The 18,313-nt window shown below is 44.5% G+C and overlaps 1 protein-coding gene across 1 annotated transcript in view; it reads left to right on the top strand.

Annotated features, from left to right (window-relative positions):
• Positions 1–15,034, top strand: part of SIAH3 (siah E3 ubiquitin protein ligase family member 3) — a 49,132-nt gene extending 34,098 nt beyond the window's left edge. Inside the window, exon 2 of the mRNA XM_086741809.1 lies at positions 14,241–15,034. Coding sequence (XP_086597935.1) covers positions 14,241–14,834 — 594 coding nt within the window. The 3' untranslated portion in view covers positions 14,835–15,034. The remainder of the gene's footprint in view (positions 1–14,240) is intronic.
• Positions 15,035–18,313: the final 3,279 nt, after the last annotated feature.

Here is an 18,313-nt window from a genome sequence, read left to right as displayed (position 1 = left end):
TCAGTGAAGAAGGAGGGGGAGGAGTAATACGGCTTCTGGCCAAGATTCCTCTGCAACTCGTGGTGAAGACCATGGTGGAGCAGGTTGTCCCCCTGCAGCCCATGGAGGTCCACGGAGGGGCAGAGATCCACCTGCAGCCCGTGGAGGACCCCACGCCGGAGCAGGTGGAGGCCTGAAGGAGGCTGTGGCCCGTGGAGGGCCCGCTGGGACAGCTGTTCTAGAGGGACTGCACCCCGTGGAAGAGATGACCCATGCCGGAGCAGTTTCACGAAGGACTGTGGCCCGTGGGAGGGACCCCACGCTGGAGCAGAGGAGGAATGCGAGGAGTTCTTCCCCCGACGATGATACAGCGGCGTAAAACAACGCGTAATGAACTGACCGCGACCCCCATTCCCTTTTCCCCTCCCCGTGCCGCTCGGGAGGGGAAGGTAGTAGAGATAATGTTAAGCCCGGGAAGAGGGAGGGGTGGGGGGACGTTATCTTGTTCCCTGTCTCATTCTCCTGCTAATTTTAGAAATAAATGAATAGTTTTCCCCAAGTTGAGTCTGTTTTGCCCGTGACGGTAACTTTAAGGATTTCTCCCTGTCCTTATCTCAAACCTTGAGCCGTTTTTCTTATATCATCTCCCCCTATTCTCTTGGAGGGTGGGGGGGAGCGAGAGAGAGACTGTGTAGTCTGGTCCTGATCGGGGCTGAACTACGACAGCTAAGTAATGCCACCCTTCTCCTTGAAGGCGTTGCAAGCACCTTGTGTCTAAAAGATGTTATTCTGAGTTAGCGTGGACTCGCTGTGGGTTTGGAAATTGCAGGGTGAGCCATCACCACATACTCATAAGGTGGAAAGGAGGGAAATTAAGGGTTTTAAAGACATGGAAATCAATTATTACAGTTTTATTTCCTTCAACACATGAGACAACTGTGATAGGGGCTTGAAGGTGCCTAACAGCATTCACTGACCAAGTAGCTGCAGGTGAAGTCTCAGGAACACTCCAGTGGCTCCGCCTGGGAGTGTGGGTGTCTCTTGCGTTAACTACACAAGTGATTCATGCCTCTGGCCTGACAGGCTGCACAAAACACCATGCAGCCTTTCCTGCTTGTTAAGCCTGGTCCCAGAGGTTTACCAAGATCTCTCCTAGCCCTCCACAAAACCAGAAGCAGATGTAATGCCCATCCCAGCTGACTCAGGTTGTCACAGGGGCGTGCGGTTCCTTGCAGCAAAGCCACACTGCTCAGCTCAGGTGACGTCTCGACGGGGAGCAGGAACTACAGCTGGGAGCTCAGCATCCTGGGTGGTCCAGCTGTCCCCTCTTTCACACACGTGCACCCCGGCCCAGGGAACAGGTAGATAGCACTGTAGCATGAGAGGTGCAGAGCAGATCTTCCCTTGGTCTCCCACTGCTGAGCTGCTACAGTTCCTCCCGCCAGCCCTGGCAGCCCTTTGGGAAGAAGGAGAGAGGTTTCCCCTGGGAAAGAAAGGCTGAAAAGCCTTTGATGTGATGAAATGAGTGGTCTGTCATCTTGTTGAATAACATGTCACACAGAAAGTTCTACAAAAAGCTCTCTATAGAAAGCTGAAAATAAAAAAAAAAACTCTCAAAACCCATAAGAGTATCAGAATAGTTGTACAATTATTCACTTTCATGATGTGAATCATGAGTATTGTACAGCCAGACAACTTTACAAGAACATGTATTAAACTGCCTGCTTAGGGAGGACCTGTCTGAAGTGAAAACATAAAAACCTTCCCACAAGACAAGGGAGGGGGTGTGTGTGTGTGTGGGGGGGCATTAAAGTGCAAGAACAGTTTTGAATAAGAAGCGTGGCACCTCTGTCCCCTTTCTCCAATGCTACACTTGCACTGAAATAGGAAATTTTAGGATGGAGGGTGAGAGAGACCAGAGAAAATAGAAAGAGCTTGTGGTGTTGCAACCAGAGCTGCACAGCTTATGCCAATGGATTTCCCATAAAAGCTTCACAGACTTTAAAAATAACTGGACTCCAGGAACTGTGGCTCTGCTGGGTGACAGGTCTTTCATGTCTGGATTGTTCATAGTTTCCCCAAGAACAACACTGTCACCGCCTGGTGACATCCAACCAGTCAGCCCCACCTCAATGTCTCGTAAGATCATGGAGCAGATCCTCCTGGAAGATGTCAAGACATACGGAAGACAGGGATGTGCTTAGAGACAGCCGACATGGCTTCACCAAGGACAAATAATGCCTGACTAATCCAGCGGCCTTCTACAATGGAGTGACTGCATCAGTGGACAAGGGAAGACTAAGGATGTCATCTACCTGGACTTCTGTAAGGCCTTTGATATAGTCCCCCACAACATTCTTACCTTTAAATTGGAGAGAGATGGGTTTGGTGGGTGGACCTACAGGTGGATAAGGAATTGCCTGGGTGGCAGAGTCCAAAGAGTTACAGTCAATGGCTCAATATCCAAGTGGAAACCAGTAACGAGTGGTGTCCCACAAAGGTCTATACTGGGACCAATACTATTTAATATCTTCACCAATGACGTAGACAGTGGGATTGAGTGCACCCTCAGCAAGTTTGCAGATGACACTGAGTCAGTGTCAGTACAGCTGATTCACTTGAGGGAAGGGATGCCATCCAGAGGGACCTTGGCAGACTTGAGGTGTGGGACCTTGTAAATCTTATTAAGTTTTCAACAAGACCAAGTACAAGGTCCTGCATTTGGGTCGGGGCAACCCCCAATATCAATACAGGCTGGAGGATGAAGGGATCGGGAGCAGTCCTGAGTAGAAGGACTTGGGGATACTGGTGGATAAAAAACCAGATATGACTCAGCAATGTGTGCTTGCAGCCCAGAAAGCCGATTGTATTCTGTGCTGTACAGAAACAAGCATGACCAGCAGGTCGAGGGAGGTGATTCTCTGCTCTTGTGAGACCCCACCTGGAGTACTGTGTCCAACTCTGGAGCCCCCAACATAAGAAGGTCGTGGACCTGTTGGAGTGAGTCCAGAGGAGGCCATGAAGATGATCAGAGGGCTGGAGCACCTCTCCTGTGAGTACAGGCTGAGAGAGTTGGGAGTGTTCAGCCTGGAGAAGAGAAGGATCTGGGGAGACATTCTAGCAGCCTTTCATTGTAAAAGGAGAGTGATAAAAAAGACAGAGAAACATTTTTTACCAGGACCTATATTAACAAGGTTTTTTTTAGTATTTTAAACTGAAGGAGGATAGATTTAGATTGGACATATGGAAGAAAATTTTTACGATGAGGATGGTGAGACATGGGAACAGATTGCCCAGAGAAGTTGTGGATGCCCCATCATTGGAAGTGTCCAAGGTCAAGTTGGACAGGGCTTTGAGCAACCTATCTAGTGACAGATGTCCCTACCTCTGGCAGGGGGGATGGACTAGATGACCTTCAAAGGTCCCTTCCACACCCAATCATTCTGTGATTCTGTGCTCCCTCTTGCTGGTGGCACATAAGGTCAGAGTAGAGATGCCAATGGGCTAGGGAATGCCAGGGGATTCTCTCCTCCAAAGGGTAATGCTGCAGAAGGGGAAGCATAGAGACTGACTCAACATCTCCTGGCTAGGGGAGACCATTTTTTATCAAATCTGAGGCATTTTGACAGGACAAGTTGGAAAAAAAATGAACACTGTTGTGGTCTGTGCTGCTTCTGCAGGCAGAGCACTGCAAACTCGGAGGCTGTCAATACAGTACCTTTGTGTAAGCATGAATGTTAACTTAGAAGGTTGGTGGGATTTTTTTTTCCCTTTCAGCAAAACCCTTTAAACTTTCACTCTATTAATAGAGATAATTTTCTTACTGTAGGTGGAACATTGTCTTCTCCAGCTCAGGTGAGCCTCCCTTTGTGTTCTCTCTTTCCACATGCATCCTCCTCATGTGAATAAAAGTTCTAGAAGAACTATTCTTCGAGAATTTGAGGGGGAGGAAGAAGAAGGAACAGGCTATGATTTGCATGAAATTAAAAGAAGTATTTGTGACACAAGCCAAATGTTCCCGCGGCACTGTCCCTTTCCTTACTGCAAAGAATACCTCAATGAAGCATCAGCACACATTATACAAACTAAAAAATTTCTGCAGACTTGCAGTTTGTTTTTTATGCCCAAAGCTAATGGCTCACATTGATTTTCCGGATTTTTTTTTGTATTTTTTCCCCTTTCTTAAGACTGACTGCACAAACTCGAGATATAATTTCAGCTGACAGTGAGATCATGATGAATTTTGGGTTGTCTTGTAACAGGGAGACCTTTTTCACTCAACGTTGCACTTATGTTGCACGTGCCCGGAGCAAGGGCAAGCTGAAAGCTCAGGGCTAGGTCACTAGTGGAGAAGGGGCAGAGACATGTAGGGGAAAGGAGAGTTACTCTGAGCCCAGCACAATTTATTTCCCATTTTGTTCTCTTCCTAATGCTTCTGAAACCTGAGCATGACCTCCGCCAGCCAGGCCATTGTGGTTGGGTTCAAGATGCCAGATGCTCACTGGTACCAGCTGGCCTCAGCAGGAGGGAGGCAGGCATGGTTTGAAGCCACTCCTTCATTCTGCAAGACATAGCTCTCAGGAAAAGGTCTTAACCAAAAATGAGGAGTGTCTTATGGCTGATGCATTGCTCAGTGACTGCTACAGAGATGTAGGCATGAGCACAGCCTGAGACACGACAGGAAACCAGTGTTGACAGCATTGCATGCCCTTAGCTCCCTCCCTGCTCCGCCTACGTGGCCCCAGCCCCAGGGTTTGAACTCAGCTGTGGCCCGCCTGGTGTAGGCTTAGTTGCACATTATCCCATGACAATTGCAAGACCGATGTGTCATAGATCACAGAGCAAATCCTTGGACAGAAGGTGTGTGTGGATGGGAATGGAGACATCGTTTCCACAAAGAGAGGCTGCAGGCTTGCACAACAATCACCACCTCATTTCTTCTCTCTTTCCAGCAGACCAGTAATGTTTGTGCTGTCCTTTGACATTCCTAAAAGAGTAGTTAGTGAATTTAAATGTCATATAATTGTGATAGCTAGAGGTTGTCTGATGGAAGGGAAGCATTTCTATTGTCTCGGGGTGGATTTGGTCAAATCTGAGCAAATCTGCTCCTCTTGGAGACATGCTGTTACTGTAGTAACTTGTAAATGAATACTGGATGATAAGTTATTAGAGCCAGTCTGAACTGGTAGGTTTATGAGCACAGTGGGCAATAATTTCTTCTTTTTTTTTTTTAATTTTTTCCATATTAATTTCTTCCTCAGATGTAAACCAGAAAATCAACAGGTCAGATATAGGCCTCTTGTGAATTCTGCCTCTCTATCAGACAGAGCAGATGCAGCCTGGAACTACTTTATCACTTTGTTTTCAATTAAAGCCTGTAACAGTTTTGCACTTTGATAACAGGCTTTGTCCAAAATACAAAGTGGATAAAGACTGAAGTGAATCCTCAGATCATTCTACATTTTGGATTATCTTTTTTTTTGCACACGCAGGCCATTCGCTACATCACCCAGAGCCACAACCAGCATTGCCTCATGAGTGATCTGAGGATAAACAGTAGTTACACGCTGGCCTTCTGGAGCAAGAGCTGATAGCAAGTCCATGCACCAGTCCATCAGCAGTTGCAGTGCAACATCAAATATTCTGTAGTACGGTTTGTTTTCACTGCATTGTACCTAGTACTAAAGTGCAGCAAAGGGAATTCAAGTTGCAATTCAGGTCCTCAGGGCACGTCCCACCCGCCAGCCTGGTGTCTGTGTCTCTAGTGGCTCCAGCCCCTCTTCAAGGCTCGGCAGTCTGCCAGGGGGATGTTCGGTGCTCCCTCGCAACCAAAATGGAGAGGGAAATGGTCTAAACTACCAGAAGAGGAGGAAGCTCCTGTTTCTGGCCTGCAGCTGCCCACCCTTACCACCTGGGTTGCTGATGGTAGCTGTAACTCAGGATCTGGCATCTGGATTCATCCCCAGTAGCCGTCTGCACTTCAGAGAAGCTCCCTGTCGTGGAGGCAGAGTCTGTCTCTGCTCCCTCCATGTTTATGGTGGGGGCACAAGCCCCTGCACAACCAAAACAGCCTCAGTTCAGCTCCTTGCTTCAGTGCCCCTGCAAAGGGCTTAAATGGTACTGGCAAGAGCACCCTCGTGGGCTTCTCCTTGAGGAACAGGAGCAGTGTATTGCCTTCTATTGTTCTCCTTAGTTTTAAAAGCCCTTCAAAATTTCCAGGAAGCTAATGTTTCTATTGGGGGGGTCCAAAACTCAAATAACAGAGCAGAAAGGCAATGTTGGTGAGGGTGGTGAGCACAGGTGCATGATAAAAGCTGCAATGAGCAAGGATGCTCTGGACACCATGAGCGTGTCTGGTCCTATGCATTCCCACAGTCATGGTCTCATACTGTCTTTACTCAAAGCCAAGATGCCTTCTTTTCTGTTGTTACAAATCTTAAAAATAAGATTCCTCCTTGGTTAAGTCCTTGGAGCAGGCACAGGACAATTACCCCAGAGCAGGTGATGTAGATCAGCTTGCTAACCTGCCAGACCTCCGCAGGTCCAGATGCTTCCATTTAATCCATTTCATTTCCATGCTTTTCATTTATTTTGGCTAGCAAATAACTGTGCCAGATGCTCCACAGGAATTGTCTGTGTGCATGGTTTGCTTGTATCTATTCAATATATTTTATTCCTCAAGGAAAGCACAGAAAGTGATCTCAGGTTAGCCACAGAGTAAGATCCAGCAACCATAGCAGCTACCCTGGGATAATTTTTCTGGGTATCCATAACCCATCTGCAGCTTTGGCTGAGGGTCAGAGAGGTGACACATCTCCCTTCAGCCTGAAAAATGGGAAGTTTTGGTGTCCTCCTACCTGGGCTGGGAGTGGTTCATCAAATTTGGTTTTAAAGCAGGAGAGCACGACCTTGCTCTACCCTGCCGATGTCTACACCTAGATCTCTCTCAGAAAGCATGTATGAAACTGAAATGCTTTAGTATGGATCCTTTTTATATTTCATTGTAATTACATTGCTTTCAATATATTGAAGAATGTCAAGTTTCTTGATATTTTTTTGCTTGCACTTCAAGACTGCATGACAGTTTATGCTGAAAATCCTGATTTTGAAAAGCAAGCATGGGGTTTTAATTTGAGAATAATGTCTTTTTTTCCATCTGGGATACATTTAAAATGCTGTAACATACTTTTGCTACATCTACCACAAAAACAATTTTTTTTTTTCCAAAATACCTCTAAAAATATGTGGCCTCATCTAAAATTTAGGATCCTCTGAAACAGAGAAGTGTGGTGCTGAAGTGTGGACATGTACCAAAGCAACATCTTCTCCACACACTCAGAGATGTGTAATTAGCATGAGGACAGCCATTAACACATCCCGTGTGCTGTGTCACCAAGTCACGCACGATTATGTTGCAAAGAGAGATTAGCAAAATGAGCTTGAAGTTGTCCTCTTGCTGCCATTTGATAGTAGGGAAAACAAATCCTTCCACTGCCAAAGCTGCGACTAATATTCATTACTTAAGAAATTCAACTGATGCATTCATAATGAATAGGATTTTGTGTAATTAAAATTTTAAATAAATCCCCAACATGAGCCCTGGCTTGGACTTCTTATTTTCAGATATGGAAGCACAGCTTTTGACAAAATAGGTTGAGGGGTTGATTTTTTTTCTTCCTTCTCTTTTCTTTCATCTGAGAGATTTACAAAAATCTCATTAGCATACTAAAAAATAGTAGAAGATAAATTAAATGAAGACCAGGATTAAAAGACTCACTAGTTTCTTCATGTCACCTTTATAGTTCTTTTGAGCATCTGTCCCTCTGTGGTGGGTGTAAGTAATGTGGAGGTGGATGTTAGTAGGTGGCAAAGCTTTTATGAGGCAGAAAAAAGCTGAGAATTTAAAAAAAATGATTGGAGGCAGTTTTCATACAGATGAGAAGAAGCAATCAGACCCTGAGAAGCCAGGGAAGAGGAGGAAGATAGTAAGAAAACTGAATAAATGGCAGATTTCATTGGCAAAGAAAAAGCCGATTTGTTTCAGCAGAAACCCTGAAAATCACCATGAGCTCTCATTCAAAGCATCCCAAAGCTGCAGGCCCGAGTCCCTCCTTGCCTGCTGAAGTCTTTAGGTCAAAGCCAAAAATCCACCAAGTTCTCATGGCGCATTTCCAGGTTGCTCACCTACCTGCAAGGCGACTATATCCCTTGCTGTCCCTTGTCACATGTAGGATGACAAGGAGATAAGTGATGACAGGTTGGCAAGGAGGTCCTGTAGCTGGGAGGAAGACCACATTGCACTGGAGAGCTGGAGTCCATTCATGCCTCTGCCTGGAAAGCCATGTATGATACTGCAAGCTATTCACAGATGGCTTCTACTCAGACAATCTCTGCTCCTGGGTTGCTCAACCTAAAGCTGTAGACCTGGCTGTGAATAGTTTGATCACTGGTGGCTGCATCTGAGGTTAATGGAGGCTGGATTTTGAAAATAGCAAGTGCTCTATGAGGCAATTCTACTATGAAAAATTAAGCGCTGTGTGATACAAGCTAGGCAAAAAAAATATGGTCAATACACCTGGATCATTAATCTCTCTGTGCCTAAATTCCTTGACCCTAAACTGGGAAAAAATACTGCCATTGTACCTTAGCTCAACGCCATAGATATCAGCTGACAGATTCCTGTGATGCACAGACAGACACAGCCACAGCTATGAAGAAAAAAATACATGATATAATGAACTACTAGAGATATTTTTAAAAAATATATATATATAGTCTCAAATTTGGGACTATTTTCACAAGGACAGCAAAAATAAGCTCATAGTCAAAATGCATGGGCTTCCATCCCCCAAGTCCCACCCACAGAGAACTTTTTAAAATTAAAAAAAAGGATACTAGAATGGTTTAAGTTGGACAAAACAATGTGCTTTTTTTCTGCTGCATTTTTCCCCACTCCGAAACATTTGAAAAAGACCTGCAAGTGTTATGAGTCTATGTATAAATATGTATATGTTTGTGAAAGTGCATATATAATTTAATCTCTGTTCTAAAGTCAGCCTGAATCAGATGTTATCCCAAACAATCCAAGTTTTACAGAGTATACACAATAGGAAAATGGATCTCGGAGCAGGGTCAGCTGTAGCAGGAGGCAGCGGCGGCCGAGGCGGTGAGTTTGTAACAGGGGGTGTGAGCGCAGCCCCTCTCAACCCCGGCTCCCACTGAAGGTCATGGCTGCCGTGAACACGCACGGCTCCTACCAAGTCTCCTGTGATCCAGCCAAGAAAGCTGTGGCTGAGGAGGAAAGAGTTTGGATCCACAGAAGGAGCAGATTCAGGTTGCCTTTTGGGAGGAGGACTAGGTTGCAGTATCTCAAGGTGTGCTAAAGATGGACCGGTGTAAAGAGGGAGTACTACCTGCTGCATTGGGCTGGCTGGTGTGTCCAATGTCTTTATTTCAATCTCTGCCATTTTCTGTGTGATGCTGCTCAGAAGCTGTGATGGCCTTCAGTCTATACCATTGGCTTCCCCAAGCAAATAGCCCAGCCCATGAGTGAATTAATGGCTGTTTGCGAAGTTGTGTGTGATCCCTGGATAAAACGCAGTTGCATAAATATGAAGTGTCTGGAAAAGGGTGGTTATGCACAGCACCTACTTTGCTGTCAGAAACCCATACTGACTGGGCAGCAAACAAGTCCTTCTCCTCAGTCCTTGGGATGTTCTCCTTGGCACACCTTGCGCTGTTCATGGGTGGGTTAAAGGCTGATTTTTTTTGCACATTATGTGCATTACTGTAAGTAAAAGTATGAATGAGGCATCCAGACTCCCAGTATAACACTAGAGACCACTGGAAAGTACAAAATGTGGCATTTAACTTTCACTCTGAAGACCTGAACAGCATTTATTCGTCTACAATGTGGCGGTGCTACTTGCCTTCCTTCTACTCCTGATCGTCAGGGTCTGGGTCCTCTCCCTTGGGGTGGAAGAACTGGATTCAACCCTCCCTCACCCTGAGGGGTTTCCAGCAAGAAAATTTCCCATTTGCAAGTAAGGACTTTAACTGCAAGGCATTTGGCTGCTCAGGACAATGTGGAGCAGAGAAGCGGGGCTTGAGGGGTCATGGTGCAGCCGGTGCCTGTGCCCCACAGGGCAGGAGCTCAGGCAGCAAGGGTGCAGTGTGGGTTGCTGCCTCTGTTTCCACTATTTTTACCTAAAGTCCCTGCCAATTAAAATACAAAAGGTCCCCCAGAGCATGAAGAGCAATACCAAAGCCCTCTCTCCTGGGTGGGTGCCTCAGCTTTTCAGTTGCAAGCTCAGAGATATGCTTGTGCCTTCTCTACCTCTTGGAGATCTTGGAGATCTCTACCTCTTGGATCTACCCTTTGACTTTCCCCTGGATTTTCTATCCACTCACTGGTGACTGGAGGTGTAATAGTGGTAGGGAGCCATGGATTCACACCCTCTGCCAAATGACTTGTTCTTAGAGAGAATTACACTGTAATAAGCTGGATCATTAAAAAGAAATTTTTCTGAGAGCAGCAGAGCCTGATTTCCTGCCGTTCTGTGCCTCATGGTGGGATTATCTCACGTCTAATGAGGAGCACTCCGGCTGAAGCTTTTTCTCCTGTTCATAAAGACGCTGTCTCATGTGGATTCTCTGGTGTCTATAATACATTTGGGATCAAACTGCATTTGTTTAAGTTCTCTCCTATCCATTGTCATCTGACAATGTAATATTGCCCACGTGGCAGGCTGTTCCTCCCTGGAGACGTGAAAGGGTCATACTTCTCTGACTTGCTGCCTCTTCTCACAAAACCAGTTGAAAATGAAAGCCTTTGAGACTTCTATCATATGGATAAACTTGACTGAAATAGGCCAACAAGCTAAAAGATAATTGAGAATAATACTGGACTGACACAACAACATAATAAACCTGAGTTTATTAGGTAATCAGGCAATAAATGATGAAAAGTAAATACTGAAGCAGATTAAACATGGATAAAAATGTTCATAAATATGTATTTAAGCATTTAAATGCACTCAAGGTGAGAATTCTATGCCGGTTTTGCATTTCAATTTTAGAGGTTCGATTCACAGGCATATGAAAGACCAAGAAGGATGCAGGCACCCTAACAGTTACACTCATACCTCAAAAGTAAATGTCGTGGTTTTGTTTAGTGAGGGGGGGCCTAAGGTGGTAGCTTCTGTAGGAAACTGCTAGAAGTTGCTCCCCTTTGTTCAGGGGACTTGGCCAGGCCTAGGGCGGACCCGCTGCTGGCCAAGGCCTAGTAAAATAATAGTTTTCCGTGGGACTTCTTTTCACAGAGACAGGGAATTTTAAAACTGTTCTTTCAGAATGTTACAAAATTTAGAATTTCTAAACAGGAATGTTGAATAATTCAGAAACCAGATTTTGAAGATGATTCGCACCTAGTCAGAGAATAAAAATAGATCATGTGGCTTGTGTTGGATTTCCAGAATTTTCAATAAATCTGAACTGAACAGTCAGACCAAAAATCCTTTGCTGAAGTGATTCATGGAAATGTTTCAAAAACATGAGAAATGAAGGGGAATTCTCATCATAATTTATTTTTCCAGTTCCTGAGCCAAAGAAACATGCTTTTCATAAAGTGATTTTTGGAGACAGTTGTATTTTCTTACCTTGGGTACAGTTTAGATGGATGAGCTACCATTGCTTTCCATGCTTATCAAATTAGGAGAATGCATTTCTAAATTCAATTACATCCTCAGTGGAAATGGTTTCTCTGACTCTGGTAATCTTTGGAGAGGCATTATACACAGTCTATAAAGCTTCACATTTCAAAACCTAATTTTGAATGTTGTTCAAGAGGTTAATTTAAGATTCTTCTTCCTAAAGAGGAGTTAAATAAAACGGATTGAAGGCTGGAACTTGTCAAGTGGTTGAGAGGTTTATCAGCATGTGAGTATGAGTTCATTAGTTTTAATTAGTATAATCACTAATGTTGCATTAACAGTTTGGTGAGAGAGAGTAATTGCTCACACCCACTGTATTAGATCGGGAGATTAGAATTCATTTTATGAGGCAATTAGCATTTCAGGGATTTTTTTAAAAAGGCTTTTATGCTCTGCCATTGCAGTAGCCTCCTTCACCAAAAGAGTTTAAATTAACCATAACTTTCATCCTAATGGGATGCAAAAATTAATGTAGAATTAAGTCCTCTCCAGCAATCCCACCATGATAAGCAGGCAGCTAAAGCCACAAACCTCAATTAGTTTATAATGACCTGTTTTATTTCCCAGACAATGATATTCATTTATCTGACCCCAATTCATTATCTTGTTGGAAAGTTTATATTCTTGAATTTTATACAGAAAAATAAATTTAAAAAAATTAGGAAGAAAAAAGTAGAACAGTACTATTGAAGTAAAAATTCTCCCAATAAAAAGTTGCAAGGTTCAATAACAGGGCTTAAATAGTCAATTACTCTCCATATCAAATGTCAGAGGAAGAAGAAACATCTCCCTTTGACACCCAGTGCCTAGGGACAAACCATACATTACACAGCAGCAGCAATCACAGCCTTGTCTGCCCATCACATCCTTTGGCAGCTAATGACAGAACAGAAATCCTGAACAGAGATCCAGGATTCTGGTTGGCAAGGAAGTCCTGGTCATCTACGAGTTGGGACAGTTGACCCAAGAGATTGCTTTCCAAAACATCCTGGAAAGCAAACGTGCAAGTTCTGGAGCAAAAGTCTGCACGCAATAAGAATGTTTACTCTCATATCAAGGCTGTAAGGAAAGGCATCATGGTATCCACAGAGAGATGAGACAATGCATCACTTGCAACCTACCTGGAACCTACTACAGCAGACTATACTTGCCCCTGGGTAAACCAAATCTCTGCTCAAAAATAGCTGAATAAACCCCAAATCTGCTATGACTTGGATGTGGCATGGAGGAGAACAACTGCTAGATCTTAGAACCATACTGTTGTTCCTGTAATTTTGGGTACGTATGTTAAAATGAGCAGATGTGGGGCAGTACCCAGGGAATTACACAAATCTTCCTAAAACATATGTTAAAGCAAAATGTGCCTGTATATATATTTGCTCTTAATTCTTACACTCCTTATAAGCATTTCCAAAGGTGTTCAGAGCAAGACATTGCCCTCCTATGTTTAAGCATCTAAAATGTAGTTACAACTAGACAGACTGGATCTCAGCCTTAGTCACTCTGGCAGCCGCTGGTGCCGCCTTTAGGAGGTGAATTACTCCAGCTAAGATCTGAATCTGTCACTGGGAAGAGCTGCCTTCCTCTGTTAACCTCAGGGGCAGCCCAGGGTGACTAGGTTTCTGTCGTGGGTGGCTGAAGTAAATGCTTAAAATTGAGTAGGCTGAATCATGACTGGCATGCCTGTGCCTTAGAGTTTGTCTATGCACAGAGTTACTGTGGAGAACCATTACTCTTCCTGAACAGCATTGCGTGTGGATACACTTTTGGTTGAACAAGGCTTACTTATTTCTCTTCAACAACCTCCTCTCAACAGAGGCAGAGCAGTTTGCTTCCTTGTCCTCATGTAGAATTATTCTGCAAGAGCTGATGCCTTTTCAACTACCTTAATCCAAATTTACTTTAGTATAAAAATGCCTTTAATTTGCCACCCATCCACCTTTGAGAGCTGTTTAAGATTTACGGAGGGAGGCGCATCAATTAAGCACAAATTCATTGACAAGAAAAAAATGAAGGCATCATATAGAATAAAAATTGACTTTTATTTCACAAATTATGGGTGTTATAAAGCATATTGTTTCAAGAGAAATGCCTGTATTTGCCAGTGTGTTTCATTAAAGAATAATAAAGCCATACATATTTCATTTCCTTGTTCTGAGCAGCAAGAGCCTTAACTATATAAAATGCCCCATGCTGTCCTTCCTTTGTTGGGCTTTTTTTTTCTTTTTAATCAGATTTTTCACCCCAAACTAATGAAATCGCTCCTTAAACACATACATCACTTCCATTTGAAGTGACTTATCATGGCTCAAATGGTTTCTCACTTCCCCTGGAGAACAAGGCAACTGCCAGCACTTTTTGCTGTGCAGATCCAGGCCTGGATTGCCCCTGATCTCAGCCTGATTTCAGCAGTGTTGTGTTCCTGGTGTTCCCACCAGTGCTGTTTTAGGTGAAGTATTATTTGGCTGGTGTCTGCGGGGTCTGCACCTTGCATATCTGCACCGGTTCCTCATCCACTTACTATCATGTGTAATTTCTCTCTTCTTGTAGTATGCCCCAACCCTCTGTGCAGCTGCGCAGACGTCTGCTGAGCAAGGTGTCCTTCCTCCCTGCCATCACCATGAAGCAGTACACGACCCCCAGCTGGTTCCCTGCACGTGCCCGCTCTTCTCCTGCCCATGGGAAGGGCACCTGGAGGTGGTGGTGTCCCACCTGAGGCAGACCCACCGCATCAACATCCTTCAGGGGGCAGAGATTGTCTTCCTGGCCACGGACATGCACCTGCCTGCACCCACGGACTGGATCATCATGCACTCCTGCCTTGGCCACCAGTTTTTGCTGGTCCTCAGGAAGCAGGAGAAGTATGAAGGCCACCCCCAGTTCTTTGCTACGATGATGCTGATCGGCACACCGACCCAAGCCGACAACTTCACCTACAGGCTCGAGCTCAACAGGAACCAGAGGCGCCTTAAGTGGGAGGCGACCCCCAGGTCGGTACTGGAGTGCGTTGACTCTGTCATTTCAGATGGGGATTGCCTTGTGCTGAACACTTCCCTGGCTCAGCTCTTTTCTGACAACGGAAGCCTAGCAATAGGAATTGCAATAACCACCAGCAAAGTACACAATGCCGAAGATGAAATGTGAGGGGGAAGGGGAAGAGGAACAACAACAACAATGGTGCTCTAGCTGCCTTGTGAGAGCCAGAACTTGCGGACTTCTCGGGGGGGTTTCAGGTCTTTTATGGTATTTAGTACTCGTCCACAGTGGGCATTATGTAAACATCCTGTGGTTACGGTCTCTGTGTAACGTATTTACTGTTTTGTTAATACAATTTTATGAGAAATTTTAAAGAGGCTAATCAATTTATTGTCGCCCTCCAGCAACACTGGAAACAACACTTTCTCCTGGAAAGTGCACCCAGGGTGACTCACAGAAACCTCTGGTCTGAGGATGCTATGGAAATGTGTTTCCTTCATGGTCTGCCTAATTGCCTGGTATTAAGGAGGCCCCTGTGCCCAGTAAAAGGTGAAGCATTCAACTAAGGGGCAAGAGCACCCAGGTTTCCATATTAGCAATGGTGATTTAACTCTTACACTGTGGTCACAACCAAGCCCTGGCGAGCTTGCAGTTTCAGAGCTCCCTTCAGCTTCTGAGGAAGCAACATTCACCACCCAGACATTTAAAGCTTCAGAAGAAAAAGTCACCACCTTTCCTGAGCTGGGGCTTGGGAAGCCTCATCCTGCATTAAACTGTGGACGACAGCCAGTGGGTGGTCACTGTGAGCACAGTCAAATCTCACTCCTCTATCATGATGGGCAGTGAGAGGCTTGCCAGATGGTCTGGCTCCAGGGTACAGAAAACCGTAGCTGGCCATCAGGGCAGTCACCTTTTTAGCTGCTATTTCCTTAAGCATTCAAAAAGAGATTTTCAGAAAATAAAGTATCAGGAAGGTGCTAAGGTGTGTACTGATCTTGCTATTGAATTCTGTGCCACTTAGACCCACAACATGTGCTGCTAAATACTGATTTAAAACAACGCAGCTGGAATATCTGTTTGCAAATTGGCTACGAGACTTGAAATGCTCTCCTTTAAAAATATCTTTCTTTTTCTTTTCCCATACTCTTGAGGGGTGATGATGTTCCCTTTCTTCCGCTGAGGGTGTTTCACAGATGGTGATGGTCACAAGAAGAAACAGGCTTCTCTTAGAGCTTTTCCCTTGGACGGCTCCTGGGAGAGAGTCAGAGGCAGGTGCTGGCCACCTCCTGATGCTCAGTCTCATCTGTGGTCAGGCATGCTTCCTCTGTAACCAATAACAGCAGTGAAATCCCACCGCAGCAGGTGATGTGTTGCAGGAAGGGGGCTCTACAGTAAGCATGACAGATTAGAAGCATGGGAAATTGTCTTTTCCTGTTTTCCCTTTTGCCCGTGTGTGATGGTGGGCTGTCTGCTCCTGAATGCTTTTTTGAGAAACATCTGGTGGGTTGTGTCAGTTAGCAGCTGGAGAGATTGAGGCTGTTTGCTTGAGTCTCTTGGAAAACCAAAGAAGAGGGAAAGCGAGCTAAGAACAGTCCTTCAGTGATTCAAAAGACACCTTGCTGTAGCTAGCTTTGGGTAGGGAAAAGCTCTGATGCTCATCTCTCCCACATGCTTCTCTCCTGGGAATTATTATAAACAATGCATGAAGTAAAACAAATTGCAGTTTTCCTGAGGTGAATGCTACAGAGGTAATGCCTTCTGAGTTGCAGGTGCACCTCGTCTCTTTACCTGGGCTTTCATATCAGGCCACCACTTAGAGAGGGGGTAGGGTCTCCTCAACAGCCTGCTCATGACCACAGGAGCTGAGGTCACGGGAGACCCAGGAGGGCATGCTGGTTTGCAGTGCTTCACTGGAACACGCAGGCTTCAGAGTGGCTTGCTTTATCTCTGCAATGTTAAATATTCAGAACCAGCAACTGCTGCCCTTTCCCTAAATGACGGCAATAAATAAATCATTGGCATTTTTGTGGACTGAAACTAGGTTCTCCAGCACCTCCGGCAAATATTCTGCTGAATTAAAATAAAGCGAAAGCAATAAAACCCCAATAAAAACAGTTCCTCTAGCTTAAACTTCCTTAGCTCTTCATACAGCTCTTCGTCTCTACAGTGTAGAGACCTAACATAATGCTCCTTTTGTTGCCTAATCACAACTCATTCTAGGTGGAGGGATATTTCTTGGGTATTCACATGTTCCAGACTATTTACTCCTTGCCAGTTGGCACCTTTTGTTCTTGAAATATCTACTGAAATTAAGAATGCACTGTTGGTATTTTTGGACATGCCCCTTGCCAAAGGACCTCTGTACTTCTGGCAAAATAAGTGTGACAGGAACAGTTCTCTAGGATGGGCATCTCCATCTCTTGCCAGCATCCTGGTTTTCTGGTTTTAATGGGGCAGGAGGCACAGTTGAAATGTGACCTCCTCGACATGGATCTTCTCACATCCCATGTGGCCACACTTCTCAGCCCATTCTCAAGCTCTCAACCTGGGTTTCACCCTTCGGCTTGCAGAGCCCGTGGTGCTTCTTGCCTTGTCCTGCTTTTGCCTCTTGGGTGCTGTTGCTTAAATTGTTCCCACTGCTCTTTGCAGCCAACCAAGTAACCTCCTTGTTCGTCGCTCTCCACAGCTGCAAAGCCTCACTTCTGTCAGGGATTTCAGAAATCGAGATACATTGGAGTACTGATCAAAATCTGCCCAGTAAGACTCTCAGTACAGAAAAGGAGGAGACATTTTAGGGAGAAAGGAGATATAGGTACCTAAATCCAACCTTCATAAGCATCTCAACATAAAACTCAAATGTTTAAGGTATATTTAAGGACTTTCTACCATGGAGAACATCCTAGTTCTGTCATAATTCACAGCCTATGAGCCGCTCTTCACTGCCATAAAGCAAAGGTGAAGAAAATATTCTGCATGGTGGGAATAAATCCTAAAATGTTGGCAAGTAGGATCAACAATGAAATTCAGTTTACATGCACTCTTTCAGTGCCCATAATATAGCACTTTTTATAGCTCTCTATCTATGGATGAAAGGCAGCCGTAGCTTGACTTTCCAAATTTGGGCTGAAATTCGGGCTTCTAGAATCCATTTTGTACTGTAATATTTTTTAACTTTGTAATATATTATACCCAGTCACTCCCAATTCCTTCCAAAATATGAAGAACACAGCCTTACATCTCTTTAAAGTAAGGGGGTACTCTTCATTTGGTGCAGGAGAAAATGAGGTCTTGCAAAATTGTTGTGCAGGTGTTGCAGAATTCTGTTTTCCTACCTACCTGAGAGCAGTGTTCCCTCTTTATTTTTGGGGGTTTTTTGGTTTTTTTTTTTTTTACATAAACAAAATTATATTTGGGGGTTATTTTAGAGTTTTTACATATCTATGTTCATGGATGGATTTTCTTGTGCCTAGATTAGCAAATTGCAACAATAATTTCATCAGGCTGAGCCAGATAGATTGCTACCAGACCCACTAGAAAACCTACTTTGGTTTTTCTGCACTATCCATCAGACACAGTGTGAATGTTAATGTCAGATATGCAGTAAAACACCATTAGTGCTTTCAGCTCAATCCCATTATGAATTAAGC

The sequence above is a fragment of the Chlamydotis macqueenii genome, chromosome 1 (genome assembly GCF_036417535.1).
Source record: "Chlamydotis macqueenii isolate bChlMac1 chromosome 1, bChlMac1.mat, whole genome shotgun sequence".
In the NCBI taxonomy this organism is placed as follows: domain Eukaryota; kingdom Metazoa; phylum Chordata; class Aves; order Otidiformes; family Otididae; genus Chlamydotis; species Chlamydotis macqueenii.
This window is presented reverse-complemented; position numbering and strand designations above follow the sequence as displayed.